The 27825-nt window shown below is 54.5% G+C and overlaps 1 protein-coding gene across 3 annotated transcripts; it reads right to left on the reverse strand.

The window, feature by feature from the left end:
- On the reverse strand, positions 1-27207 carry CD276 (CD276 molecule). 3 transcript variants are annotated; one of them, XM_039237879.1, is made up of 11 exons: positions 27022-27207; positions 13101-13314; positions 12719-12860; positions 9790-10128; positions 9264-9584; positions 8321-8659; positions 7813-8115; positions 4676-4810; positions 3995-4036; positions 2499-2534; positions 1-407 (listed from the first exon to the last, which is right to left on the reverse strand). In XM_039237879.1, the coding sequence occupies exons 3-11, from the start codon at positions 12801-12803 to the stop codon at positions 385-387; spliced, it is 1623 nt and encodes a 540-aa protein (XP_039093810.1). In that variant the 5' UTR covers positions 12804-12860; positions 13101-13314; positions 27022-27207; the 3' UTR covers positions 1-384. The 3 variants fall into 3 exon arrangements, with proteins under 3 accessions (XP_039093810.1, XP_039093811.1, XP_039093813.1); XM_039237880.1 differs by lacking the exon at positions 27022-27207 and adding an exon at positions 25218-25252; XM_039237882.1 differs by lacking the exon at positions 13101-13314.
- Positions 27208-27825: the final 618 nt, after the last annotated feature.

Genomic DNA, 27825 nt, shown 5'->3' on the forward strand with positions numbered 1-27825 from the left:
TGACTGTGTATCCTGTCTTTGGAGAAATAAGGCAGAGGATCCGTCTGAATATTGAGTCCTTTGGGGCATAAAGGCAGCCAGATGGTCCGTGCAGCATAGCCGTTGGAGAGATAAGGTGGTGGGGTGGTCTTTGTATCGTGTCCGTAAGAAATGACAGTACGATGATTTACGTATCATGTCATGGGAGAAATAAGGCAGCAGGATGACTTGGGAATCACGTCCATCGGAGAAGTAAGGCTGCGGGGTGGTCTCTCTGTCCTTTGGAGAACGAGCAGGACCTGCCAGAGTGGAGGCACCTGTCGGAGGCAGGGCTCACACTGAGGCTCCAGTGGGGCCAGAGGTGGGAGCCCCCAGGTGGAGGCGGCAGCTCCTTGGTGCTCGCGGTCAGGCTATTTCTTGTCCATCATCTACATTTCACGATGGAAAGAAAACACAGGGGAAAAGGCATTAAGTGCAGGATCTACTCTTGGGCATGCACGAGAGCCCCAGGCACATGGTCACACACTTCCAGGGGCAGGGTGTGTCTGCGAGTGGCCGCCACAGTCTGACCAGCGGCTCCCTGCGCTAAGCGCTGCCCTGGAGGCCCAGACAGATGCCAACACAGGAGCTGAGCCTCCGACAGACCTTGGTGTACCTGAGGGAGGCTGCCTAATCCTCACCAGTCCACCCGCTCCACACCCCTCCCATCCACTGTCCCCTCTCCCTGGCACCCTTGTCATCTACAACCTCCCCACTTCTATCCTCCGCCATCGTACCCTCTCCTCCACTAGAAAGAAGTCCTTCCCACCTCCCCCTCTGTGTAGAATTCCCCAAGGGCAGCGCTGTGTGGAACCTCCCTCCCTCCGGCTCTGGTCTCTACGTGGGGGGCACCCAGTGGACTCACACCCTTGGCTTTGCCCCACCCCTGACCTGAATGGAGAGCTTAGAAGGAGGACCAGGGCATGTGTGCCCCTACTGCTCCCTCTGCCATCCTTTGGGCTCTGTGTGTCCCAGGGAAGTAGCGTTCCCTTCTGGGTACTGCCTCTGTGCTCACCCAGCATGACCAGAGACTGGGGGGCCAGGCTGCCACGCTGTACCCCACACCCGGGCCACACTGCAGCTGTCTTCTGGAACAAAGCTGACATTTTCATCTCCATCTGCTCAATCCTTCTATGCCTCATTTGGTTCAGAACAACAGGGAGGCAGATAACTTATCTCCATCCTTCCATACCTCAACATAGGTCTCCATTACTGCCATGGAACATTCTACAGCATTTAAAAGACCTGCTTTGCAGAGCACTTCTGCATTTGTCACCTTACCTAATCCTCACAACCATCTTGTAAGTGGGGGCACATTCTACAGATGAGGATACTTACAGGAAGGTCAAAGGCAGAGACTAGACCCAAGGTTTCCCCTCCCAACCCAGGGGCCTCTTTCTTCTGCACAGGGCTGCCTTCCTAAACACCTCTTACTGCCTTTCGTAAAAGTCTGAGTCTACGGCCCTTGTGTGTCATGTATTTTGTGCAGGTTTCTGAGGGCCCCATTGCCCCCCTGCCTCTGGAAGTTTTCGGAAGACAGGGCCTATGTCCTTCCCTTCTCCTCTAAATGCAGAGGTGAGCCTCCAAGAGCTCAGTGAAAGTTTATTTCCTGACAGGGATGCCAAGGAAGCCGTAAAGAGGCTTAAGTTTCCTTAACCACTGGCAACCAACTTTGATTTTTAGGCGGAAGCCATTCACGTCTAACGGCAATACTGCATCAAGGAACGTTTTCTTCAAATGACACACACAACAGATACACGTGTGTCTCCAGACAAACACACTCAGATGTCGCTGTTGGTTACTCTCCATAAGGATGAATCTCAACCTTCTCACCAACCCCTTCTTAAAGTAACCGCTGATGTTGTCTAATATGAATAACTATGATTGTTAACATTTATTAACCACCTACCATGTAGCGGGAACATGGCTGCCGAGCTGAAAACCGTATTTCCTAGCCTCTCTTGTGCTAGGTAGGCGTCATGTGACTAGGTCTGATCGATGGATGTAAATAGGAGGTATTTCTAGTCAAGCCCTAGGAAGAAAATGTTCCTCCCTTTCCTCTTTCCCCTTCTGGGCGGGGGGGGGGGGGGGGGGGGGGGGGGGGGGGGCCTGCACAGAAGCTGGAGTAGCTGCCCAGGACCAGGGTAGAAGCTCTGAGCAGAAGGGAGCAGACACCAATAAATGGAACCTAGCTCCAGGACATCAGTGGCCTTAAGATCACCTATGCTTAGACTGTTACAGGAGAGAGACATAAATTCGCGTCGTTGTGAAGCCTCTGTCGTATCTGCATCGTATTAGAGCAGCTGAGACCTTGGTTCCTCTCCACCAGTGGGGAGTCAGGCTGCTCTCCCAGGGAGGGAGTCTCAGGTCACCAGTGAACAGGTGATCACCACCCCTCACCACCAGGGACCCTCCCCAGCCTCCTGCACACAGACGCGCGAACACACAGACCCATGATCTCAAGCACCACGTGTCTTTACCTTCTTTGCTTTCAGAGTGTTTCAGAGGCCGCAGGGCTGCAACAAAGGAAGGAGCACATGGTGATGGGGGGACCACAGGAAGGGGCGGGGGAAGGGGTCTGACAGAGGGAGCCGGGGAAGAAAGGAGGCCTGGATGGATTGGAAGAGGCTGGGAGGATGAGGGCAATGGCCCAGCACCAGGGAAGGGGCCTGAGGCTGCTGTCCCAAGTCCTGGCTCCGCTCTGTAGCCGGTCACTCCTGTCTCTGGGCCTCTGTTTTCTCCATCTATACAATGGGAACAGCTACCCGGCCCTCCTGTGAGCTAGAGACGGGGAAGGAGTTTGCTCTGCAAATAAGGGCCAAGTAAGGGGCTACAGGAGGAGGCTGCAGACATCCCCAGGTGGGCCTGGGGTCATGCAAATCTGACACTGGACAAATCTCTAGGCCACCCTCTTCTCCCCACCCCCTCCTTCTGTCAACTACCTCTGCCTCTGAGCAAGAAAAACGAGGCCTGATCCCAGGGCTGTCTCCACACCAAAGGCTGAGAATTAATTGGCATAATTTACGGCAGTCCCCAGGTGTCAGTCTCCTGCTCTTCCTTCCGTGGGGGTGGGGAGGGGACCAGTGTCAACTGGCACCCTCCCAAATGGGAACCTACCCCTCCCAGCCCAGGAGCCCCATAGGAGAGCACAGTGAGGCCTCGGGGGGCCACGAAACACTAGTGCCTCCGCACCTGCCCCAAGCTGGGCTCCAGGTTTGTGTCCCCAAAGCCCCATACCCTTTGTAAACCACCTGTGTATCTAATCACTTGAAAGAGCTTCAGAACAGCCCTCTGGTGCCATTGAGGCAGGGGCAGGATAACACTTTACAGGTGGGAAACTGAAGCCCAGAGCACCAAAGCACTTTGCCCGAAGTCACACAGCCTGTAACCAGAATGGGACGGTCTTCAACTGTTTGGCCACTAACATGACTCCAAGAGACCGTCGCAGGCACCAGGTGTGGTACTAGGCCCTTTATAAGGCCCTTTATTAACTCATCTCACTTAATTTAGCCCACAGGACCTATGAAGGGAGGCAGTTACTAGGAGGAAGCCAAGACTCAAAGATGAAGACATAGAGGCCCAGAAAAGCAAAGCAACTGGCTCAAGGCCACTGAGCCTACGAGCTGGAGCTGGAGCTTCAACCCAGGATGCCCTGTCTCCTGAGTCCTCACTCTGCAACTAGGAGGCCACCAGACCCCACGGTGCAGGCACAGGGCTACTGAGCATGGAGCTGGCCCTGGGAGAAAGGTAAGGTAGGCAGGAAAGATGAAGCCGCCCCCGAGAGGGAGTCCAGGGAAACCCAGATCGAGGCCTAATGCTAAGCAAATACCAGACTCACCCGGCTAGGGGGCCACGGTCCACGGGACACACTTCACTCAAACCTCAAGCGAATGTGGCTCCTCCAGATCCTAGCGTCCTCACCCCGTTCCTGTGTCCTTCCCGCAGCCAATGAGGCCAGCTCTGAGCTCAGACTCACCCGTTTTGGATCCTTCTCCATCCCCGTCCTGGTCCTCAGCACCTGGAAGACAAGGACTCGGTGAACAAAAAAACAAAAAACCCACTGCGATTACTGCACCTCCCCATGTGAGAGTGTGGGAGGGAGGGAGGTGGGCTGAGTCGGCCTGACCTGTGATCCGGATGGTGGACACAGGACGGAAGCCTGAGGCCAGCACAGAGCAGAGCCCACCACTCACCAAGCCAAGCACCTTCTTCTCACCCCTCCACCCGACCCCATTACTCACCCATCCACTCACTCACCAAGCCCGTCCACCACCAGCCTCCAACACAAGCACCACCCGTCTGTCCCTTCTCCTCCACATAGGCACCCTCCCTCCCAACGCCTGGCCAGCTCCCACCTCTCACCATCGACATTCAAGTCTGCCCCGGAAGCCTTTGCGTACCCACATACCACCTGCTGGCATCGACCCCACCTCCCCCCTCTGCTCACCAGTGTGGATTCCCGCACTGATAGGCAGGCTCGCATCTGTTGCCACACACAAGACATATCCAGCCTCAAGGTCACATGCACACAGTCAGACCCCATGGGCACACTCATGCTCATTCTGTCACTAGGAAGCGCCCCACATGTTGATGTCATAGACAAATCCACACACCCCAAGACAAGTGTGTGCGCGTGTGCACACCTTCTCTTGCTCACCTGCGTTCTCCTCCTCACAGCTCTGTTTGATCTTTCTCCAGCACACGAAGGCCAGGGCCACCAGCAGAGCGACAAGACAGACAGACAGCCCCACGGTCACCCACAGGGCCTCGGGAGGGAATGTCATGGGCTGCCCTGGGAGGGGTGGGGGGGAGAACGGGAAGAGACTGTCACGTCCAGCACCCATGGCCTGGAGGACAGCACACCATGGGCCACAAGGTATGAACAGGGAGCCCCCACCCTTGCTGGGCTCCAATGCTATGAAGAGAGCTCCCTTCAGTCCCCACACCCCTTCCCCCCACACTGGGACACATCCAAACCCTGACACGGCCATGGCTGGCGTCCACATGCCTCAACCTGGCAAGGTCAAAGAGTCTGAAGTTGATGATGCTCTAGAACCTTCACCTAGTGGCTCTCCACTGACATTTGAATAATGCTTCAGCCTTCTGGAGGGCCTCCATCACATGGCTGCCGCTTACCTTCCCCCAGCCTCTCTTTCCAACTCCACTCCAGGAACATAGCCATGCTGGTGTCCTGATCATTCTCTGCACACACAACTGGTTCCTTCCAGCCTCCACACCATTGCTGTCAGGTTCCCCTACCTTAAAAAGCGCTCCCAAACTCTCACGTAGTTTAAGATTCCCCTCCACAGGAGGCCCTCCCTGACTGTTCCAACCCCACCCGGCGATATCCACCATCCTACGGATCCGGCGTCGGCAAATCGTGGTCTGCGAGCCAGATATGGCCTGTGGTCTGTTTTTGTACAGGCTGCGGGCTAATAATAGTTTTCATATTTGCTAAGGGTTACCGAAAAAGAAACAGGAGGAGCAGAAGGGGAAGGAGAAACAGCCGCAGCAACAGAGATTGCACGTGGCCCACAAAAGCCGGAAATATTTACTATCCAGCCCTTTATCGAAAGTGGGGGGGGAGCCCCAGCGCGTAGATGGGGGTGGGAACTGAGGGCGCCTCAGCGAGGGTTCTGGGTTTACCCAAGAGGAGGAGACTTGCCAGGGGAATGTTGCCGGGACGCAGCAGAGGGAAGGGCCGGAGGCGCCCGCACCTGGATCAGCCCCAGAGGCTGTTTGAGCACGCTCACCATTGGCCCCGGGCCCTGGGCCCATGCTGTGTCCTGGACAGAAGCCCTGGGGACATCAAATCTAACAAAAGACAGAGCTGCTTTCCTCTGCTCTCTGGAGACCGTGAGGGCCCAGGGCATCAGCCGTCCAGGGGGGCCAGCTGGTTCTGCGGAAACCACTGTCGTTGCAGAGAGCTGTGCCAGGAGGCCCTTCAGCGCAGAGGCCCTGGCAGGGACACAGGCATGTGCAGCAGATGTTCCCTGCAGCCAGCACGGCTGGCAGAGCTGCCGCTCAGGACACTGCCCAGGGGAGGAGGAGAGGGCAGCAGCGGCCGTGAGGGGCCAGGAAGGCTAGTCCACGAAGCCCGTGAAGGAAACTTCCCCTCGGCATCCTCGGTGGGGCTCCTGCAGCAAAGGAGGGTGCCGAGCCACAGAAATACTGAGGAGGAGGGAGGACCTCTCTCCACGTTCACCCCCTGACTGGTGCCAGTGCCTGGAACACAGGTCAGACTTGCCCTCGTTCAAACAGTAAAGCACGGGGCTCAGACCTGGGTGTTGAGGCTCCGTTTCCAGTGCTTGCTCCGTAAAGGCCCCTCCACGCACAGCGCACTCAATGTCACTAACCTCCAGCAGGTGTGGGAGACCGGGCTGGAGGACTGACAGTCCGAATCCCAGAATGTTTCACAAGGCACAGAGCTGCCTGTAGTGAAATACAGGCCAAGGGCTCCAAAGTAGGCCAGACCCGCTCTTACAAAACCAGGAGGCTGGGTGGTGGGGAGGACAGAAAATTAGGCTGAGAGGCTAAAGGTTGGATCCTAGTGGTGGCTCATCTGCTCGCCACAAGGTGCTGGGACCAAGGGCCACAGCCCCCATGGGTGACTTGAGACGGGCCACACACCCTCTAAACATAAATGCAAACTATAGTGTTTATCAAAAAGGTGCAGGACCCTCAAGGTAGAGCCACTGCACCAGTCTGTAGACTTGGAAAGTTCTCTCTCTCCTCGCTGGGCTTTGGAATAAAAGCACTTTCAAGGTTACCTGCTAAAGTTTAACATAAAGGTGTTTTTTTCCCCTCCTAGGTGGGGTAAGCATTCTCCCTACAATTCCATTTACACCCATAGACCCTTTCTGCACAGTGTAGCAAATATCCAGTTCAGCCCAGTGTGCAAATTATCACGAAGTTCACCGATCCTTCAAGACCCTTTCAACTCCCGCCTGTCCCTGGAGACCTCTCCCGACCGCTCCCGCCCATTCTGACCCCTGCCTCCTTTCTCAGAAAGCTTCACTTATTTCTTATCCTTTCCGGAAACACCCGGCAGGTGGAAGTCATGGGCAGGGAAAAGAGGACAATAGGCAGACAGAACCTGCTGTCCCGACACCAGAGTACGGGGGGAGGCCCCCTCTTCACACCCCGAGACACAAGGAGCACCCACTGATGTGGGCACTGCAGGAAGGGAGGGTGTTGGGGCTCAGACCCCAAACAGACCCCGACGGATTGAGGGAATCGGCAAGTGGGCGGCATCAATCTGGTGTTTGACCACGCGGGGGCAGCAGAGATCCCCCCACGCGCAACTGCTGCCTGGGTAGAGAGCTCACGTCCACAAGAGCGGACGCCGGTGGGGTGAGGAGAGACCGGCTGTCTCTCGGGCCTCAGATTAGGCGCCCTTGGACACCGCAACACTTGCCATTGCGCTGCGGGGTTCCCGTAGAAAAGCACGGCCTCACCACGCCTTGTGTCTGCTCAGGACTCCCGCTCACACGTCCAGGTTCCAGGCCGCTACGGCCTCCCCCCGTATACGAAGCCCAAGTACCACCTAAGGCGCTCTTAGGACGGCGAATATTACACCTGGCTCTTATCAGCTCCTTAAAGCAAGTCCCTTAAGGACGTCTTGGTGAAGAGTCTGAGACATCTTGGTGAAATGTCTGAGAACGTTTTCTCAAAAGGCGTCTGACCACCCAAACCTACCTAAAACAGCAGCTCTCAGTCTAGAAAAAAAGGCAGCGGCTCCCTCCGTCCCCCGCCCCCCGTCCGCCCCCATCTGTTCACCTGCCCCCTACCTACCTGTGATGGTGACGGAGCCGTGAGCGTCCTGCTGCAGCACGGGGTTGCGCACCAGGCAGCTGTACGTGCCGTTGGCGCCCAGCACCACCCTCAGGACGCTGCGCACGTCGAACAAGCCCTGCTCGTTGGCCATCTGCGACGTGGTCACGTTCACGTTGCCGGCCAGGGGCGCACCCTGCCCGTCCTGCCAGAACACCTCGGCCTCCGGGTAGCCCCGGTAGCTGGAGCACGTGATGGTCACCGTGTCCCCAGGCCGCAGGTCCTTGTTGGGCTCCAGGGTCATGCTGGGCTTCGAGTAGGGAGCTGGAGAGGGGCAGAGGGCAGAGGGCAGAGGTCGAGGTAAGGCAAGGACGGGGGAGGGGGTCACAGGAGAGGAAAGGGCACCTGGAGGAACACGGGTCAGTAAAGGGGCTGGAGTTACGCATGGGCTCAGCGATGGCCCAAGAGGTGAGGGGCGGCGGGAAGGGAGGCGTGTCTCCAGGGGAGGGCGCCCCCTGCCGGCGCTCACCCGCCACCTGCAGGCTGACTGCCGCGCTGCCGAAGTCCCGGATGCTCACAAAGCAGGTGAAGCTGCCCTCGTCGGCCACGCGCACTCGCTGCAGCCTCAGGGACGCGTTGCCCTGAGCCAGCAGGTCGGGGAAGAGCGCCGTGCGGTTGGCATAGGCGCTGCCCTGGTCCCGGCCCTCGGCGAAGCTGTGCACCAGCTGCTTGGTGTCCGTCAGCTGCCAGATGAGGTTGAGCTGCGCCAGGCTGAAGCCGGGCTCGGGTGAGAAGGAGCAGCGCAGGGTGGCGTCGGTGCCCACCAGGGCCACCACGGGGTCTTCGGGGACCTGGACCTCCACGGCGCCTGGGGGCAAGGTTGGATAGGCCGTAAGGAAGGGTGAGGACAAGTCGGGCTACCAGCCCCCAGCCGCACAGACCTCCTCCTCTGTTAACTCCCAGTTCCTGTTCCATCTTCCCATTTTGTTTCCAGACCCAAAAGCAGACTGAGTTTCCAGATTCCCAGACGTGCAGTCACCCCAATCTTATGACAAGAACCACAGCAGCTTGCCCTTGGCCTGACAATGCGTGTCCCCGGGGGCCAGCCCTGGGGGCGCATCCAGCCCTAGCACAACCCTCCTCCCCTGCAATGGATCTGTTTGCCTCTCCTACCCTTACGCTCTCTGCTGTGATCCGAATGCTTCTCCATCCTTTCCAGAGGTTTCCGGAGCCCTGGAGTCAGGAAACCCGGAGGGCGGAGAAGGCCTGTGATCATTGTTCTCACCCCTACCACCAACGTGAGTTTCCCTGCCTCCCCACCCTGTTTATCTTTCCTGTTATCATCACAGGGAATGTCATCGTTCCGGGAGACGGAAGGTAGGGCGCGAGGTTCAAGTCCCGCAGCCCCTGCTGATTGGACCAAGACCTCCTTCCCTCACGGGAGATTGAAGCAAACAAACCAAACCAAAAACCTGTGGGGCTTCTATGCGGCGTGATGGTGACGGAGCCGCGAGCGTCCTGCTGCAGCACGGGGTTGCGCACCAGGCAGCTGTACGTGCCGTTGGCGCCCAGCACCACCCTCAGGACGCTGCGCACGTCGAACAAGCCCTGCTCGTTGGCCATCTGCGACGTGGTCACGTTCACGCTGCCGGCCAGGGGCGCACCCTGCCCGTCCTGCCAGAACACCTCGGCCTCCGGGTAGCCCCGGTAGCTGGAGCACGTGATGGTCACCGTGTCCCCAGGCCGCAGGTCCTTGTTGGGCTCCAGGGTCATGCTGGGCTTCGAGTAGGGAGCTGGAGAGGGGCAGAGGGCAGAGGGCAGAGGTCGAGGTAAGGCAAGGACGGGGGAGGGGGTCACAGGAGAGGAAAGGGCACCTGGAGGAACACGGGTCAGTAAAGGGGCTGGAGTTACGCATGGGCTCAGCGATGGCCCAAGAGGTGAGGGGCGGCGGGAAGGGAGGCGTGTCTCCAGGGGAGGGCGCCCCCTGCCGGCGCTCACCCGCCACCTGCAGGCTGACTGCCGCGCTGCCGAAGTCCCGGATGCTCACAAAGCAGGTGAAGCTGCCCTCGTCGGCCACGCGCACTCGCTGCAGCCTCAGGGACGCGTTGCCCTGAGCCAGCAGGTCGGGGAAGAGCGCCGTGCGGTTGGCATAGGCGCTGCCCTGGTCCCGGCCCTCGGCGAAGCTGTGCACCAGCTGCTTGGTGTCCGTCAGCTGCCAGATGAGGTTGAGCTGCGCCAGGCTGAAGCCGGGCTCGGGTGAGAAGGAGCAGCGCAGGGTGGCGTCGGTGCCCACCAGGGCCACCACGGGGTCTTCGGGGACCTGGACCTCCACGGCGCCTGGGGGCAAGGTTGGATAGGCCGTAAGGAAGGGTGAGGACAAGTCGGGCTACCAGCCCCCAGCCGCACAGACCTCCTCCTCTGTTAACTCCCAGTTCCTGTTCCATCTTCCCATTTTGTTTCCAGACCCAAAAGCAGACTGAGTTTCCAGATTCCCAGACGTGCAGTCACCCCAATCTTATGACAAGAACCACAGCAGCTTGCCCTTGGCCTGACAATGCGTGTCCCCGGGGGCCAGCCCTGGGGGCGGTGGGGTGGGGCAGTGAGGGAGGGCGTGGACACTGGGGGCCTCCCTAGCTCTCCTCCCCTTCCGGGTTAACCCCAGGCCGGTCCAACCCTCCTTTAAGGCTTGAGACCCAAAGTAAGTTTATTATCTGTGGTCCTCATTCAGTCAACAAGACTATATGGTAAGCACCTACCATTTGTCAAACATAATGGTTAGGAATGCAACAGAGAAAAAGGCCAAGGTCACACCCTTACAGAGCTTACCTTTTAATGGGAGAGAGGGTCAAAGTAAGACACAAAGTCTCATTATCGTGGGATTAGGAGTATGAAAGCCGCCAAAGGATTAGAGATGTTAGCTTTTCAAAAATTTGACAGGTACTTTACACCTGTCTGTGTTAGCCGCATTTTCTCATAAGTATGTATTTTCTTTATTAATCGGAAAGGAAAATGTATATCAGATGTTAATAGTGGTTTTCTCTGGATGAGAAAGGATAACAGGTAGTTTTTCATTGTTTTTTTTTTTTCCCCTAAAAAAACATGATTAGCTTCTATACATGAAAGAAAGAATGCCCATACCTTTCAAGGTGCTGGTGAGTCACACTCTCACTAAAAGGATATTAAGTTGAGATTTAAAGGAAATGAAAAAGAGCGTCACATACAAAAGGCCAGTGTCAGGGCGTCTGGGTGACTCAGTGGGTTGGGCATCCAACCCTTTAAGTCTGCTGAGGTCATGATCTTATGGTTTGTGGGTTCAAGCCCCAAGTCTGGCTCTGGGCTGGCAGGGTGGAGCCTGCTTGGGGTCTTCTGTTTCCCTCTCTTTCTGCCCTTCCCCTGCTCACAACCTGTCTGTCCCTCTTTCTCTCCCCCACAAAAATAAATAAACAAAACAAACAAACAAAAAAGAGCCATTGTAAGAGTGTTCCAGCTAGAGGGAACAGTGAGTGGGGAGGCCCTGAGGCAAGATTCAGCTCCCCACGAGAAAATATCCCCACACTCAGCTGTCCAGTGTGGCAGAGGAGTCTGGATGGAAGAGCTTTGGAAGACCGCGAAAGAATTTCGGCTTGCTACACGTAATGGGAAGTCACGGGGTGCCAGGGGAGGTGTTAATCTGACATAATCTGGCAAACAATGCTTACAACTCCCTCTGGCTCCTCTGTGCAGAATGGACTATTTCAGTGGTCCTTGTAAGAAGTGATATTGGCTTAGCTCCAGAGGGTGGCACTGGTGGTGGAGAGCATGGGACAGATTCAGGGTTTACCGATGGCGGAGAACCAACAGGGCCCGCCGGTGAACTGGAGGTGAGGGGGCATATGGGGACGAAACCCGAGGAATGGCCCAGATAAAGCCCTTTCTCTAGAGAAATCAGAGCAGCCGGGACTAGAGCGTGTTTCCACTTATGGCCAGCAGGTGGCACGAGACACTCAGCTTTGTCTTTCCCTTTGGTGGAAGAAGGCAGCCTCTCCCTCCGCCAGAGGCTAAGGATTTCAAATGTGAGGATGTTGTTATTAAAAGTAATGCCATTGTTGAATGCTGATTCCGTGCCAAGAGCTGAATGGGAAGATTTACATCATTTATTCAACATGGTAATTGAGCTGTGTGGCTGCACCAATCCGGACACTGGGGACAGACCCTGCTCTTTGAGCAGAGCAGGCAGTAAGCACGGAAACATATAACATGTCAGGTGGAGGAGAAGTCTGGTTAGAAGCATGCAGAAGCAAAGTCGAAGACAGGGAGAGATGATGTGCTATTTTATTTTATTTTTAATGTCTGTTTATTTTTGAGAGAGAGAGACACAGTGTGAGTGGGGGAGGTGCAGAGACTGAGAGAGAAAGACGCACAGAATCAGAAGCAGGCTCCAAGCTCTGAGCCATCAGCGAGAGCCCGATGCAGGGCTCGAACCCACGAACTGTGAGATCATGACCTGAGCTGAAGTCGGCCGCTTAGCTGACTGAGCCACCCAGGCGCCCCGATGATATGCTATTTTATACAAGGCAGCCAAGAAAGCTTTGCTGAGGAGGTGACATAGGAGCGAAGACCTGAACAAAATAAAGGATCAAGTCGTGCAAATGTCTGGGGACAGAAAGTTCCAGGCAGAGGGAACAGGACGTGCAGAGGCCCTCAGGAGGGAACACACACTGTGTGTGCAAGAAACACGTTAGTGCTCACATTACCAGTTTACAGAAGAGGAGACAGAGGCTGACAAATGCAAAGTAAGTCACCTGTTGAATCCCAGGGATGGAAAGGAGTGTGGCCAGGGCACAGGGGAGATTCGCCCAAACCCTCCCCAGACAGAGGCCTGGCAGGAGCCCTGGTGGGGGTGGGCGCCCTCCCCCCACCCTTCCAGTCCCCACACTGCTCCCCTCACCTGTGATGCAGAACCACAGCACTGCCAGGGCTGTGGCCAAACGCACACGGGCACCCACACCCGTGCTGGCCCCGCGACACAGCATCTTCCCGAGAGGCAGCAGCTGACAGCTGGGCTCTCCGTAGTGGAAGGCTGCCCCTGCCTGCAAGGAAGAAGAATCGAGGCCTTTGTCGTGGACGGTCCTCCCCAGGCCCTCCCTCACCTCACGCCCCCTCGCCCCCTTGACCAGCTCAGGGAAGGCTTCAATTGCCCACTGACAAGTCTTCCCTCCACACCCTACAAGGCTCCCCACTTGAGGGATTTTTTTTGAGAGATGCTGGCTAGAGGGCACTGAGTCACTGGGGAGGCTAGACTAGGGCACATGGAGGCAGCTGGGACCCACCCTTCCAGAACTAAGATGTTGATATGAACAGGAAGACAGGCAAGGTGGCAAGTAGGGGCAAGGCTGGCCGGCCCAGGGCAAGAATGTGCGCAGATCACTTTGGCTCCAGACAACAGCTGGTGGGGAGAGGAAGGGCTGAGGCTGGAGCTGGACGTAGAGATAAGCTGAGAGTTCTGAAGTTTATCCTGAAGGCCACTGGGAGCCACTGAAGGTTCTGGAACAGGAGAAAGGATATGGTCAGAGCTGTGCTTCAGAAAAATGACTCTGATAGCATCTGCAGCATAAATGAGAAGAGATCAAGCAGGTCTAGGTGAAAACAGCAGCACTGGAGGGTGTGGGGAGAGGGTCAGGAGCTGTCAGGCAGCCACACCTTTGAGTCCAGTGAGCGGGTGGGGCAGAACACGTGGCTGACACAGAACATGGAGGCGTTCGGTGTACGGTGTGTGAAGTTCGCCGTGTTTGTGCGGAAACTTCCAGGGGAGAGTTCTAGGAGGCAGCTGGTGTGAGAGCACGAGGCCCAAGAGAGAGGATATTTGCCAGTTGGACGCTTTCTATTGAGTGACCGAGACCAATCAGAAATGGAAGAGGCCAGGCCTGGGGTGGACCTCAGAGGCTGGGGTCAGGACTGAGTGAGAGGTATGTCTGTGGCCACAGACCCGAGCCAGGACCCCCCTCCCCCAGCCTCCCTGGGCCCAGGCCTGCTCCCAATCCTGGCTGCCCCTCAGCCCACCGCCCCGCTGTCTGACTTGGGCAGGCTGTACCTGTCCCACAGTTGCTGCCTCACTGTCCACGCCACGTGCCACTGAGCCACATAACCTGGGTGGATTTAGGCCATCCATCACTGTTCAACGGGAACACGACCGATTTCACATTCTCGCAACCACCCAGGGAGAGGGGCGAGTTGACTTGGCCCCATTTTGCAAGAGAAAAATAAATAAATAAATAAAGCCCATACACGTGAGGTGACATTGTTAGTGCGATAGAACTTGCCAGTTGGCACAGCCGAGGAGGTCTGGGTGCCCAGCCTTCGGCCACACCTCTCTGCCTCTCCCGAGGGGCAAGTCTCACAGCCATCAGCATCATTCCAGTCACAGGGACCCGGCGTCAGGCCTTTCAGTCCCAGCCAGGCTCTCCTCCCCCCAGCACACAGCAGGCAGCTGGGCTGAGGGAGTCCCTCGGCCAAACCGGGTGCATCCTGCCCCCCCACCCAGCTGTCCACCTCGGGGAAGCCCTGAGCAGCCACTTCCTTCCCAGACACTTCCGGTCCAAACCCAGCAGCCTCAAAGCCTCGCCGCCTGCTGAGTCAGCAGCCTTCTTGCTCATTCATAAAGGCACCCTTGGCGGGCACTGCATCCTGCCCACAAGGGCAACCACTGGCCACAGGAAAAGCTAGCAGGCGGCAGCCTCCCGCACTGCTCCCCACCCCCACCCCTAAGGAAGAACCAGGGCCTGGGGCCACCTCCTCTCCCCCTCCCTCTCCACTTATGCCTGCCACTCCTGCCCTGGCCCGTGGGGTCAGCGCTCCTCTGGCCCTCCCGTGACCTCCCTCACTGGCCCTGCTATCTCTGCTCTGCTCCCTGCCAACCTCACTGTCTACGACGTCTGCTTTCAGGACCTAAGACAGGAATCTGCTCACATCCTTGCCCGTGCTCAAGAACCTTCCATGGCTCCCCATTTACCCCTGAAATAAAGCCACTTTGCTCTGCCTGTCACTCCAGACCTTTCTCATGAAGCGTCCAGACAGTAAGCCAGGGTCTCTTGGGAATGCCTGCCATTCTGGGTAGGGGAGGTCAGAGAGCACCTCTCTCCTAGCCAGACCTATCAGAGCTCCCCAAGGGCCAAGCTGTCCTTCACTCCAGAGGGAGAATGGGAAGTTTTCCATGGGTGGGCAAGCCCACTTTGATTACCTTCTTAGATTGTGAACCCGGGAAAGTTCCCACCCTCAAGGCTTACCCTTGGGGAAAGCCTGACAGTCTAGAACCAAGGTGACCTGAGAATTCCACACCACAAAGAGGCTCCTACCCCCACAGCAGGGCCCTCAGGGACTGAAGGCAGGAAGGAGAAACGCATATCGGAGATAAGGTGCCACACAGGGGATGGGAGCTTGGCCTGGGAACAGAAAGCCAATCACTGCCCATTGGGAGAGATGGGCTGCCCCTGTCTCCCTAGCCTCATGGAGACGCACAGATCGCATGCTGCATTTGCACCACCCTGCCCACCTCCTCTACAAAGGGGAATTCTCATACCCTGGCAGGACTGGCCGGAGTCAGCAGCTACTCCTCCCTGTGAGTCACCAGCCAGCCTCCCTCCTCCTCTTCCTTCATCCCAGTCTCAGCCCAGTGTGGGAACTCTGAGGGGCCCTGACAGGAAAGAGCACAGAGTGCCTTGGCTTTCCTGGAGAAGCAGGACTGAGGGGCCCAGACCGCCCTCGGCCTGATGGTACAGCAAGTTCATCCAACCCCAGCAGAGGTGTGGCCACAGGGGAGTTCCCAAGAGATGACCCAAGGTGTGCCCCCTTTAAGCCAAAACCAAAAAACAAGACACCCCAAACCTAGAGATGCCCAAGAGGAACACTGCTGGGAGCCGCACTGGCCTCGCTGGGTGACGGTCACAGCGAGGAGATGGCAGCATTTGCACAGCTCCTGCCATGAGAAGCAAAACTGGTATCTCCTTCTGCTACTACTGGCTCATGCTAGAAATGAGCCTGCTGGTATTGACCAGGCCTCACAATATTCCAAATCAGAGTGATATTCCCTACACAGATTCCTCATAAGGAAAAGCATATTCCTGCCTTTTCAAAAGAGATTTTAGATGAAAGCATTGTGGATGACTGTCAAAAGGCTCTTTCTACGGGCCTTGCAGATCCAAGACTTAGATAATAACGGGGGTTAAGAACACAAGAGTTACAACTGAGTCTGGCCCTGAGACAAAGAGCCTAATTTAGAGTTAAGGACAGATATCCACCCCCACCCAATTGTTTCTGCTTGGAGCACCAGCCCCCCAAGGCATCTTGTGATCAGTATTCAGGGTGACTTATTCTGGCCTTGAATATGCTGATTGCACCCTGTGAAGGAACCTATTGAGGAATTTCTTCTTTTGTAATTATGGGAGCAAACATTGTGTTTCCTGAAAGACCTGTTATTCTTAATACTTCTCCTTAAAAGAACAAGCTATTGACCCCAGCTCACAAAGAAGTAACTTCACCCTTTTTATGATGAAAACATTGTCTTGGATGCTAAAGATACCTTCCTTCCCCATAGGATAAGCATCTAAATCACCTACCTCAATCACTATTGATAAAGGTTATGCAGGAGTCTTCTACAAATCTATGTTCTGGGAAATTCTTACATATCAAAGAAACTTGTCATCAGAAATCATTGTCTAAGGCAAATGCCACTTCTGTGCTGTCCCCCAAACACTTGACCATCCCACACTCTCTTAACCCCCTGCCTCCTCCCAGTCCCTGCAGGGGCCACTTGGACAATGCCTCCCACCAAGAGGGCAAGAAGAGTCAAACCAAATAACTAGTGTCAATCTGTGCTAACCAGCATAGCACAGAGGCAGGGCCTCTGAAAACAGCACTTTAGCACCTGGATCAAGCTATGCCTGAAGCACACATGGACTGCCCAGATACTTGAGTCCATCCTTTTTTCACTCAAGCTAGTTTCAGCAAAGTTTTTATTATCTGCAATTGAAGGACTCGTTAAATATACATTCATTTGTATATTCAGTAGTGCATTTAACTACTCACTGAGTACCTGGGAGGCAGACCTACCAGGTCTGGGGACAGAGAGAGGACTAAGCTGTGTCTGTCCTCAAGGAGCCTGCATTCCAATAGGGAAGTGCATGTAAATCACTGCACTTCCACATAGTATCTTATTTAAGATACTGTAAGAGCTACTAGAAAGCACCTCAGAGAAATAATAACTCAAAGGCGAGTCCTGAAAAATGATGAGCAGATCCCCAGGTAGACAGGCTCCTCCCCAGCCCCAAGAGACCTGTCCTCCTGGCGTTGCCTATGTGCCTCTCATCCAGATCCTTTTGAAATAGTAGAAAATGAGTCCAGAGTTTGGCATCCTGGTTCAGCTCTGTCACCGCTGTGCAGTCTTTAACAGAGGATTTCCCCCGTCTAAACTTCGCATTCCCATGTATGAAAGAAATGCTTGTCTGGAGGCACCTGGGTGGCTCAGTTGGCTGAGCTTCCAATTCTTGATTTCTGCTCAAGTCACAATCTCACGGTTCGTGGGATTGAGCCCCGTGTTGGGGTCTGCACTGAATGTGTACAGTCCCTGAGGTAGAGCCAATTAACTATCATGAAGTTCACATTGAAATGTACAAAATGATTGCAGCCGAAACCACCAGTTTCCCCCTTTACCTACTTTCCTTTTCTGTAGAATCTTTAACTAGGCACATGGCCGCTCAGCTAAAGACTACAGATCCCAGCCTGCCTTGCAGGGGAAAGGTGTGTCCGTGTGACCGTCTTCTGGCTAATAGGATACCAGAGGAACTGATGTGTGCAACGTGTGGGTCATACACTTCAAGAGAGGGAGCATACCCTCTCTTTTCTCCTCCCCTTTCCCACTAGCTGGAACACAGCTGTGGTCACCATCTGAGGCTGTGCTGCCAAGAGCAACACTCTGGGGACTTCAGAACAGCAAGACACAAGGCCCCCTTAGGGAGCGCAGTATCAGCCCTGGGCATACCGGGACTGTCACATGGGTGAGAAGAAGCATCTACTCTAGCGTCACTGTTATTTTGGGTCTTTCTTAACAGCATCTGAAGTGACTAATTTAAGGAGCCATCCCTCCCCTCCTTTCCCTCCTCCTCCCCCAGCTCTTCCCACCCCATGAAAATTGCCACTGTTCAGAGCAGCAAAAGGAAACCACATCTAAAATAGGTGTTTCAAAATATGAACTGGACACTCCATCATTTAAGTCACTTAATGATGCCTAGGCCTGGCTCAGGAGATATTTCAAGGGTACATGTGACCTGGCTTGGAGACCGTTTGTATGGGAGGGAGGGGCTGAAAGGGGCAAGGACGTCCCCAAGGCTTGAACAAATGGATACCTGTGTGCACCCATCATAAGATGGGGAGACCTGGAAATGAAGCACATTTGAGGAAGAGCAATGCGCATCGGGCTTGAGCTACAGAGCATCTGTGCCAAATGTCACATGGATGCCTCGACACACAGAGCTGGAACTCAGAACAGGACCGGGAGCTATCCATGCTCTGGTAGGGATGGGAGCCAAAGGTGGGATCATTGAAGAAGGTCTTGGAATGAGAACAAGTCCCCCAACAAATTCTGAAGAAACTGCAGAAGTTAATGGTCAGGTGTCAGAACAGGGAACTTCTCTCTGGCCACCCGCACAACCCATTTGCCCCCTCCAGTGATGGGCACCCACTACCTCACAAAGAAGTCCGCTGGCGTTGGGGCAGCTGTCACTGGTAGAAAGCTCAGCCCTATCCTGAGCCCAAATCTGTCTCCCACACGGTCCTCCTTTGACCTTGTAGAACAAGTCGGCCTCCTCCCTGCAAGTTTTAGATCTTTTCCCTTGATGAAGTCACACTGGACAGCCATGCAATATTATTCACCAATATAACCCAAAATAATAGACACAACATTGTGGCCAATGTCCGGAAGCCACGGACCCGCATTGCTGCTGATTCTCATCTCTGCCATCCTCTTCTGATGGATTAGGGGAAGGGGTGGAACTTTATGGGATGTTTCATGTGGGTTAGCATTACATTTCATCCAACTAAGCTGAGTCCATCACTCCAGCTGCCAAGATCTCTTCTTTCAAATTGCGGCAAAATGTATGGAACGTGAGGTTTACCATTTTGTCCACTTTAAGGGTACAATTCAGTGGTGTGAAGTACAGTCACAGTGCTGTGTCACCATGCCGTGATCTTTTGAAGTACTATTTTGACAGGTCCTGGTACACAGAAGGCGCTCGATAGTTTTTTGGTGGATGAAAAAAAGAAAAATGAATGTCAACCCCAAAAGATTGCTCTCTTCTCCTTGCTTTGTTTCTTGTGTCATCAAGCTCCTCAGGAAGAGGACAGGAAGAGGCAGACCCCAAAGCACTGGGTTCTGCCCCTGGATCAACATCCATCCGCTATTGCGGGCTTTGAGATTAGGAGTCTTCCTACCCAACTGCCCGTCACATGTCCTGTCTGCAAGGTGTCACTGCTTCTGGCAGACGACCGGTCAAATGCGGGGGAACCAGAAAAAAAAAGGCTCATTCTAAAGAAGATGGAGTTTTCTTTGAGTCCTCAATTAATAACTGGTTCTAGGATTTTGTCAGGGGTTAAGGACACGATCACCAATATGTTGTTCCCATAATCGGCCTTCTTCCCCATAAAACTGGCTCTCTGCTCGTCTCAAGTGTCCTGGCATTCACTTACCCATTCAGGCAACAAACATGAAGAAGTACTATGGGGATGGAGGGCCCAGCAGTTCCCTGGAGGGGTGGGGAGGCTCTGAGGAAGAGACATTTCAGAGATCTGGCTGCTTGAGCAAAGAATGGGCCCCCACAGCACACTCTGAGAAGACACAGGCTCTGAGGAGATGGGACATGGGAGGTGGTCAGGGATTGGTTAAGAATTGATTTTGTGGGGGCGCCTGGGTGGCTTAGTCAGTTAAGCGTCCGACTTTCGCTTGAGTCATGATCTCGCGGTTCGTGGGTTCGAGCCCCGCGTCAGGCTCTGTGCTGACTGCCAGCTCAGAGCCTGGAGCCTGTTTCAGTCTGTGACTCCCTCTCTCTCTGACCCTCCCCTGCTCGCGCTGTCTCTCTCTCTCCTAGAAATAAAAAAAAAAAATTAAAAAAAAAAAATAAAGAATTGATTTTGTGGGAAACTGTGGAAGGCTATGACCTCCACCCACTCTGCCTACTCCGGCTGTCCTGGAGTCTCCAGGACAGCTTCTCGGCTATCTTCTCTCCAAGTTCACTCAGCATCAGGACAGACAATCACAGGTGCCAGAAGACAAATCCATGTAAAGTAGATTATCGCCTCCCCACCTTGCCTGAATACCTTCTTCACAGCTTCTGCCACTTCCTTTTTTGACAAAGAAACAAAACAGATGCTGAGCAGACGAGTATCAGTCTTGATACTCTTAGTCACTTTCCTCTGCATCCTTTATTCTAGAGGGCTTCTGTCTTGTTCTACGCTGGCTCTGTCTGGTAACAGGGCTCCCCTGTCCTTTAGGGGACCCACTCATATGGTGCTGGTGGGATGGGCCTCCAGCCTTGGGCCTCAGTGGGTGACCAGAACTGACTCACTGGAGACCCCTCAGTGATTGGCTCTGGAACAGGCTTATAGCCAAACCACACCCGCGCAGACTTCCCAGAGCTGTCCTGCTGGAGCGAGTGTGGAAAAGACTCTGTAAAGGTCCAGATAGTAAATGTTTTAGGCTCTGCAGGCCATCTGATATCTGTCACAACTACTCAACTCTGCCATTGTACACGGAAGCAGTCATAGACAATGTATAAATGAATGAGCAGAGCTGTGTTCCAACAGAACTTTATTTACGGACACCCAGATTTGAATTGCATGTAATTTTCATGAATCACGTGATTTTTTTTCCTCAACCATGACAAATGTAAAAACCATTCTTAGCTGTGGGCTATACAAAAACGAGTGGCAGAAGATCTGGCCCAGGGGCCACACTTTGTAGGAACTGGATTATGGATCTACTGGCTCCAGTCTCAAAGATGCCCAGCTTGCAGCAAAAATGGGAAACCGTGAGGGAACTGGTACATTAATTATGGTGCATCTATGTCGGGGCATAGCATAGAGCTTTTGAAAAGAATGTGTACAAATATGGAGATAATTCCACGGCATACATCATGTCAATAAAGTATTCTGTCAACTGTATGATCTCATTTCCGTGTTAACAAATGGTCCCATGGTCCTCTCTCTGTGTCAGTATCACCTACATTTCAGTACAGATTCTTCCTTCTCCAGCCGTGAGCCTCCTGGGGTTAGCTCCTAGGCTTTCTCCTCAACTCTACTATTTTCTCCTAGATGACTTCCTCCACTCCCGTGGCTTTAAATACCATTTATATGTTGGCAACTCCCAGGTTTTCTTCCCCAAGTCCACACCTCTCTCATCTGAGCTCCAACTGTCCCCTCAACATCTCTGTGCCAGTGACTGACTCACAGACATCTCACTTTTAACCTGTCCCTCTTCAAACTGTTGATTTGCCCCCTCAACCCATTCTTCCCCAGCTCTTCCTGCATGGGAAAGGCACCACTCTCCACTCTCCGCTCAAGCCAGAAACCTGTGTTTCTCTCACCTCTGCAACCCACCACCAAGAACAACCATTCCTAACACCAAAATGTATCTTAGAGGTCGGCAAACTACAGCCCAAGCACCAGATTCAGCCCACTGGCTGCTTTTGTTCAGCTCGCCAGTTAAGAAAGGGTTTACTTTTTTACATGGTTGGAAATCAAAAGAAGAATATCTCATGAGCCACGGAAATTACACAAAATTCAAATTTCAGCGTCTGTAAATAAAGTTTCATTGGAACACAGCCACATTTCATTCACGTATTGTCTGTGGCTGCTTTTGCACTGCAAACAGCAGAACGGAGTAGTTGCAATAGTCACAAAGCCTAAGATATTTACTTTCTGGCCCTTTGTGGAAAAAAGTCAACCGACTTTCCTGACAGAGTTTCACTCCTGTTTCTCTCTACCTGTGCTCCTCTCTCTGGTCGGCCACGTCGTCATCATCTGTTGCCTGGATGACCACAAAAGCTTTTTCACTGGTCCCTCAACTTTCTCTCTCATCTCCCCACCCAGTTCTATATTCCAGCCTGGACTCTACACAGCACCCAGAATAACTGCTATAAAAACATAAATTGCATTAGGCCAACATGCTCTAGTCAGCTCCGCCATGGCCCACGGAGCCCCACCTGGTCTGGCTTGCTTACCTCCCTAGCCTCACCTCCTCCCATCTGCCCTTGCCACAGTGGCCTCTTCACCTTCCTATAACATGGGATCCTCTCCTCATGAGGTTTTGCAAACACCATTCCTTCTTCCTGCATGACATAGGTAACATCTCTTTATCCTGAGAGTCACCTTGGCAGAAAAGCCAGGAAGAGATCTGCCACTCCACGGAAATCCCTATTACTCACTGCACAGTTTTCTCTTCCTCATGTCATACTAGAAGTTCCCTGAGAAGAAACAGCATCTGCTCTACTGACTATTGTATCCTTCATTCTAGCAAAGTCCCGGCACATAATGAGGGCTCAATGCATTGTTGAATAACTGAAGGAGTGTGTGTGTGTGTGTGTGTGTGTGTTTAGATAGATAGAGAGAAAGAGATGGATGTTTGCATATGGGAAAAGGGTCTGGAAGTGTGAGAGTGAACCCAACTCCGGGACTTGGGAATGAGAGTAAGTGTCTACTTCCATTTCTTGGTTGATATACTTCGGTAACTTTGACAATGAGCACGTAATTCTTTTGCAATTAACAAAAAGAAAACAGCAACTTCAAAGATTTTTATAGATTTTAGACAGGGCTCCATCACTCACTTGCTAGGCTCCCTAGGGCAAACCCATGCCTCTCTGGGCCTTTATCTCCTTAGCCCTCAGAGAAAGGTCTCACCACCATCCTACACTACAAGCTTGGTCACATGTTGAGCTGCTATAGTCAGAAGAGACTTCATGGAAGAAGTGAGCCCTGGTGTTTAAAGGAGATGAGTCTGGAGTCAGAGATACAGGTTTAAATTCAGACTCACCACTTCCTAGTCATGAGACTTTCAGAAAACATCCTCTCTGAGGTTCAGTTTGCTCATTTATAAAATAAGGATTCGAAATTACCCTTAGGATGATTATAGGACAGCCTGGGAACTGCTTCCCCTGTGGACCTTCCCTTTTCCTGATAATCTGAGTCAGTTTGGGCCTTTTGTGTTGTTAAATGGCATCATAAGGCCACCTTGTCTGTCCCAGGATACAGTTTGGGCTTAGGAGCTGGCAGCCCTGGGTTCAAATTCTGACTTGAACGTTTTGCTAGACACATGACCAAGTATAAATGACTTAATCTCGCTGGGACTTGATTCCATAGCTCTAAAACAGGAGGAACAATCCCTACCCCACATGGGCTGCTATGAGAATAAAATAAGACAATATACAGAAAGGACTTGGGAAAGCACCTAGCAGCCACAAACAGCGCTAACAATTGTTATTCCTGTTGCTATTATTGCCATAGGCATAGGGATAAGGCCTCCTGCACCCCCTGCACTGAGCATCACCCCCTCCCCAGCCAGGAGCTCCTCTGTTGGGTTACACATCACGTCTCTGAGACCTTTACTCCTTCTGTGACCCCCTTTCCACCAAGAATCCCACCTGCACCCCAGCTCCAAGGCTGCAGACTCCCAATGTGGCTCCATCTCTATGTCTGGCTCATCCCTGGTGGTCCTCTCCTCCTTCCTCCTCCCAAACACAAGATCACAGCACCAAGCATCATGGACTCCACCCCCTAGTGCCCCTGCTGCTACCATCTCCCCCCCCCCCCCCGTACGGGGCACAAATTCCAGTGTCCCCTGAGGAAGGCCCAGTCCGGGGGAGCCCGTGCTGACGTTAGGGTAACCTGGGAGCCCTGCTTCTCAGAGATAGTATCTCTTCCTACTCCCAGGATCCCAATAAAAAATGCTTCTCATTCCCCATTCCTCATGGGCTTCCCTCTGATGCGCTCTCCCTATGCCTCAGGAAGGCCAGATGCCCAAAGGAATTAGGGGTGTGGAGGGGGCATCCATTCTCTGGACCACAAAGAGAATGAGAGGGAGGATGGGGGCGACGGGCAGGGGGCACCAGTCAGAACTGGAGAGGGGAGGAGGAACTTTGGGGGCATGAGTGTGCTGAGGACTAGGCCTCTGGAAAAGCAAGCACTCTCAGCAATGGCCCCAACTGGGATACTCAGGTCAGGCCAGTCCTCTCCCCAGCCTCTCGGATGAGTCCCTTCTGCCTTGCTATGGGGACCCTGAGCATGTCTTGCCAGCCTCCAGAAGGAGGGGTAAAGCCTCTTGCTGCCTCCAGAGTGGCAGAAAGAACCTGTTTGGGGACAGACAGCATTCTGGCTCCAGCATTTGCCAGCTGAGTATCCTTGGGCATGTGACTTCCCCTCTCTGGGCCTTGGCTTGCCCATCTATACAATAGAGCTAATGATACCCTACTCCGTAGGACTGATATGATTAAATGAGATGATATGTACTAAACACAGCACACTCTAGCACAACCTTCTCCCTCCCCCCACCCCCCACCCCCAACATGAAAACTCCATGTCCCTACCTGGAACTTCATACTGCAGAGGTAGCAAAGGAAATTTCTCAAGGATCACATCAACCAGTTCCCAACCCTCTTACTTCCCCCAGGCCCAGACTACGCCTTCCCTTTCTGCTAGCGGACCTCCCTGTCACTCCTGCCTTGGGGTGTGGAAAAAGGACAGCAATGACAAGTGGACACCCACCCAGAGGATAAGCTCATGGGGCAGTGACCTCATCCTGCCTGCCCTTCTTCCTCCTCCCTTGACCCCATGACTCAGGTCCACAGCCTCACACCCCACGTGGTCAAAATCTTGGAGGCTGCTTAGATTTGGATCATTTCCTTCCCATTTAAAACCCCACACGTCCAACCAAGAACCAGCCAGCGGCAGGCCCAAGGTTTGTTCTACAACACGGTCTAAGACTCTCCTTGGGTGCTGTGGAATCATGGCCCTATGGTCATCCTGACACTCTGACCCCAAACAGTACTGCCCAGCTCACTGTCAAGGCTAAACTCTGCTCCAAAGAATGAAGATTTAGGACCCCAGACAAGACAAGACTACAGGTTAAGGGTGGAGGGATTCCCCCAGGAAGGCTCCGAGGTCAACCTCACCAGAATAAGGACACAGCCTCCTCAGAAGGGACATTTATAGAAATGTCCCTTCCGCAAACATTCAAGCACCCAAAACCTGACTGTCAGGCATCAGAGCATCTCCGACATTCAGCCAATGTCGGGGCCTCCCATTGGGGGCCTGGTCAGACTGCAGAGGGCCAGGAACAGGATGGAGAAACAGGTCCCCAAATCCTGGCACCCCTTCCCACCGTCAGGCTTGCATTACCACAGGCTTCTCACCTCTAATAAGCCAAGCCCCCGATGGTCGGATTTCTTGCAGTACAGGAGTCTGGAGTAAACTGGAAAGCTCACTGAAGGCAAGCAGGAGGGAGAAACCACCAGTGATGTCATCAAAGAGAAGACAGAACTCCAAACATCAGTCATGGGGCCAATAAAAGCATTGCTGAGGCCACTTCGTGCAAAACTCGCTTCTTCGAGAGTCCCCTTGCCCTACAACCCCTTAGTGCAAAAACTGATGTTCACAGCCCTGACCCAAAGTCACAAAGAAAAATTTCACTGACGTCTGAAATGTTCTGATGTCAGACTATGATGTACATAATATGAGAAAGAATTCCACGCTCAATAGTTAAATATAAATGTTAGCGCTAAAGCCCAGGAACTCCAGATATCAGGGAAATGTACTCACCCAAAATATCCCCATCCCCAAATGAGCTGGAAATATGAGCCATCATTCATACCCTCCAGCCCCGGAGCCCTCCACCCCTCCCAGCCACTCAGATGGGCCCAACCCATCAGACAAGTCTCAACTACTCAACTAATTTCAAGTTTAGACTTTATTTCTCTCAGCCCCCAAAACGACAAGGAAGACTGCACAGCATCAGATTTCCTAGAGATTTCTGGGAGGCCAAAGGGAATGAGAGGAAGTGGAACCGAATGAAGAAGTCTCTTAAAGACAGAACAGCTTCATTACTTTCTAATACAGAAGCTAACTGCTAAAGACATGCCTGCAAGAAAAGGACCTGGGGCCTTAATTTAATGATGCAATTGGCCCATTACAATTATCCACATCCAATTGGAAGGTAAATAGTTTTTCTCAATTAAGGCAAACAAACCCCTTTTCCCGCTTCCCCCAATCTTTTCTGCTTTACTGTTTTGCCTAACGTTTTCTTTCTCTCCGCGATAGATCCATCCATATCTGAGTCATCCGTCACGCATTTCTCATTAGGGCAGGTCCGGTTTAGAAATAAATCCCCTTTTCTGGCAGTTCACTCTGCCTTAGGCCACCAAACCTGCCAACTCCCTCCCTAAACAGCAACTGAGGGCCTTGGGACACGGAGATTCAACCCCCTCTATTCTAGTGTGTCCCCACCACGGTCCCCGCCTTCCCGCCACCCAATTCCCCATCTCCTCTCCGTTCCGCCTCACCCACCATCTCCTGGACACTTCCCGAGCCCAAACTGCCCCATCCCTGCTCCCTCGTGTTCGCTTCCCACCCCCGACACAAATTCACCCCTTCACCCTGGTCAGATGTCCCTACCGATTCTCAGGATCTGTCCCCCCTCGCTCCCGCTGCTACCCGTGCGAGTCCTCCACTCCGTCCTTCCGGGCCAAGCAGAGTCGGGCCCCCCTCCCACCCTTCGCCTCCCCGGCAGCTCTCCCTCCTCAAGGATGGGACTGAGTGTTTTCGTCTACAGGGCCCTCGGCAGGGCCGGGAGACCCCGCTCCCCTCCTAGCTCCGGCTGGCTTCCTTGAGCTCTCCAGAATCACCACGGCGACAGATCGGTCCCCACGCCCCTGCACGCCCAGGGCCTCCGGTAATCACAAGCACCCACCAGCCTCCTCCAGGGCCTCCCGGGTGAGGGCAGGTCCCTCCGCGCCCCAGCCCGCTCGGCGGCGAGGTTGGGGCGGGCTTGGATTCTGGCGGCCCCCCGCGCCTCGGGGGCCCTGAGCCGGGCAGCGCCGCGGACCGGGGGAGACGGCCGGGCGCCGGGGGGCAGGGCACGCGGTCCGGCGGCCCCGCACCGCGCGGCCGCAGACAAAGGCCGCCCCCGCCCGCGCGAGCCCGCGCCACGCAAGCACTCACCGCGCCGCGCCGGCTCTCGGGACGCGGGGGGGACGCGGGGACGCGGCGGAGCGCCGTGGAGTCGCCGCCGCCGCCGCCGCCGCCGCTGCCGCGAGGCCGGGCCCGAGTTCGGGGTCGGGGGCGGCCCCGCGAGGCCGAGGGGCGGGGCGGGCTGGAGGAAGCCGCGGGCCCGGAAAGGCAGCCCGGGTGTGCCCGGCGGCGGGATTGGCCCCGCGGCGGCGGTCCGGGGCAGAGGCCTGAGCCCTGAGCCCGCCCGCTGGGCAGGGCATCGGCCAAGACCCCGCCCCAGACCCCAGTCCACGCCCTGGACTCGGGCCAGCGGACGCTGGTTGGATCGTGCCCATCCCCCGCCGGGTTCCCACACTCCCAAGATCCAACGTGTAGTGTCTGCGAGAGGGGACAGGTGACTGCCCACTGCCTACCCCCACCCTCCAGCCGGCTGGCGGCTGAGCCGGAGCCCGGAGCCCGCTGGCCGACCCCAGTCCCGCGTTCTCCCTCGGCCCCGGGTCGGTACTGCGGCGTGGAAAGGGTTAATTCGACTGCGAGGAATTAAGAGCTGCAGGGAGCTCTCTATAAATACAGTGTCGTGGGCGCCTGAGCCAACCACAGGGTAATTTCCGCTGGGCTGGTTTTCCTCTTTTCCTCCCACCCACAGCCACCCGACCAGCCCTGCCCCCAGCCCCAGGCCGGGCTCCAACAGGGGGAGCGGCTCTGAAGCCCGCACCCCCAACACTTCGTCTGGGCTCTGTCCTTACAGGACCCAGCTCAGCGGAAGACATGGGGGGTCAGGCCCTTGCCCTGGCA

This window comes from Hyaena hyaena, unplaced genomic scaffold (genome assembly GCF_003009895.1).
Source record: "Hyaena hyaena isolate Hyena2069 unplaced genomic scaffold, ASM300989v1 scaffold_130, whole genome shotgun sequence".
Classification (NCBI taxonomy): Eukaryota; Metazoa; Chordata; class Mammalia; order Carnivora; family Hyaenidae; genus Hyaena; species Hyaena hyaena.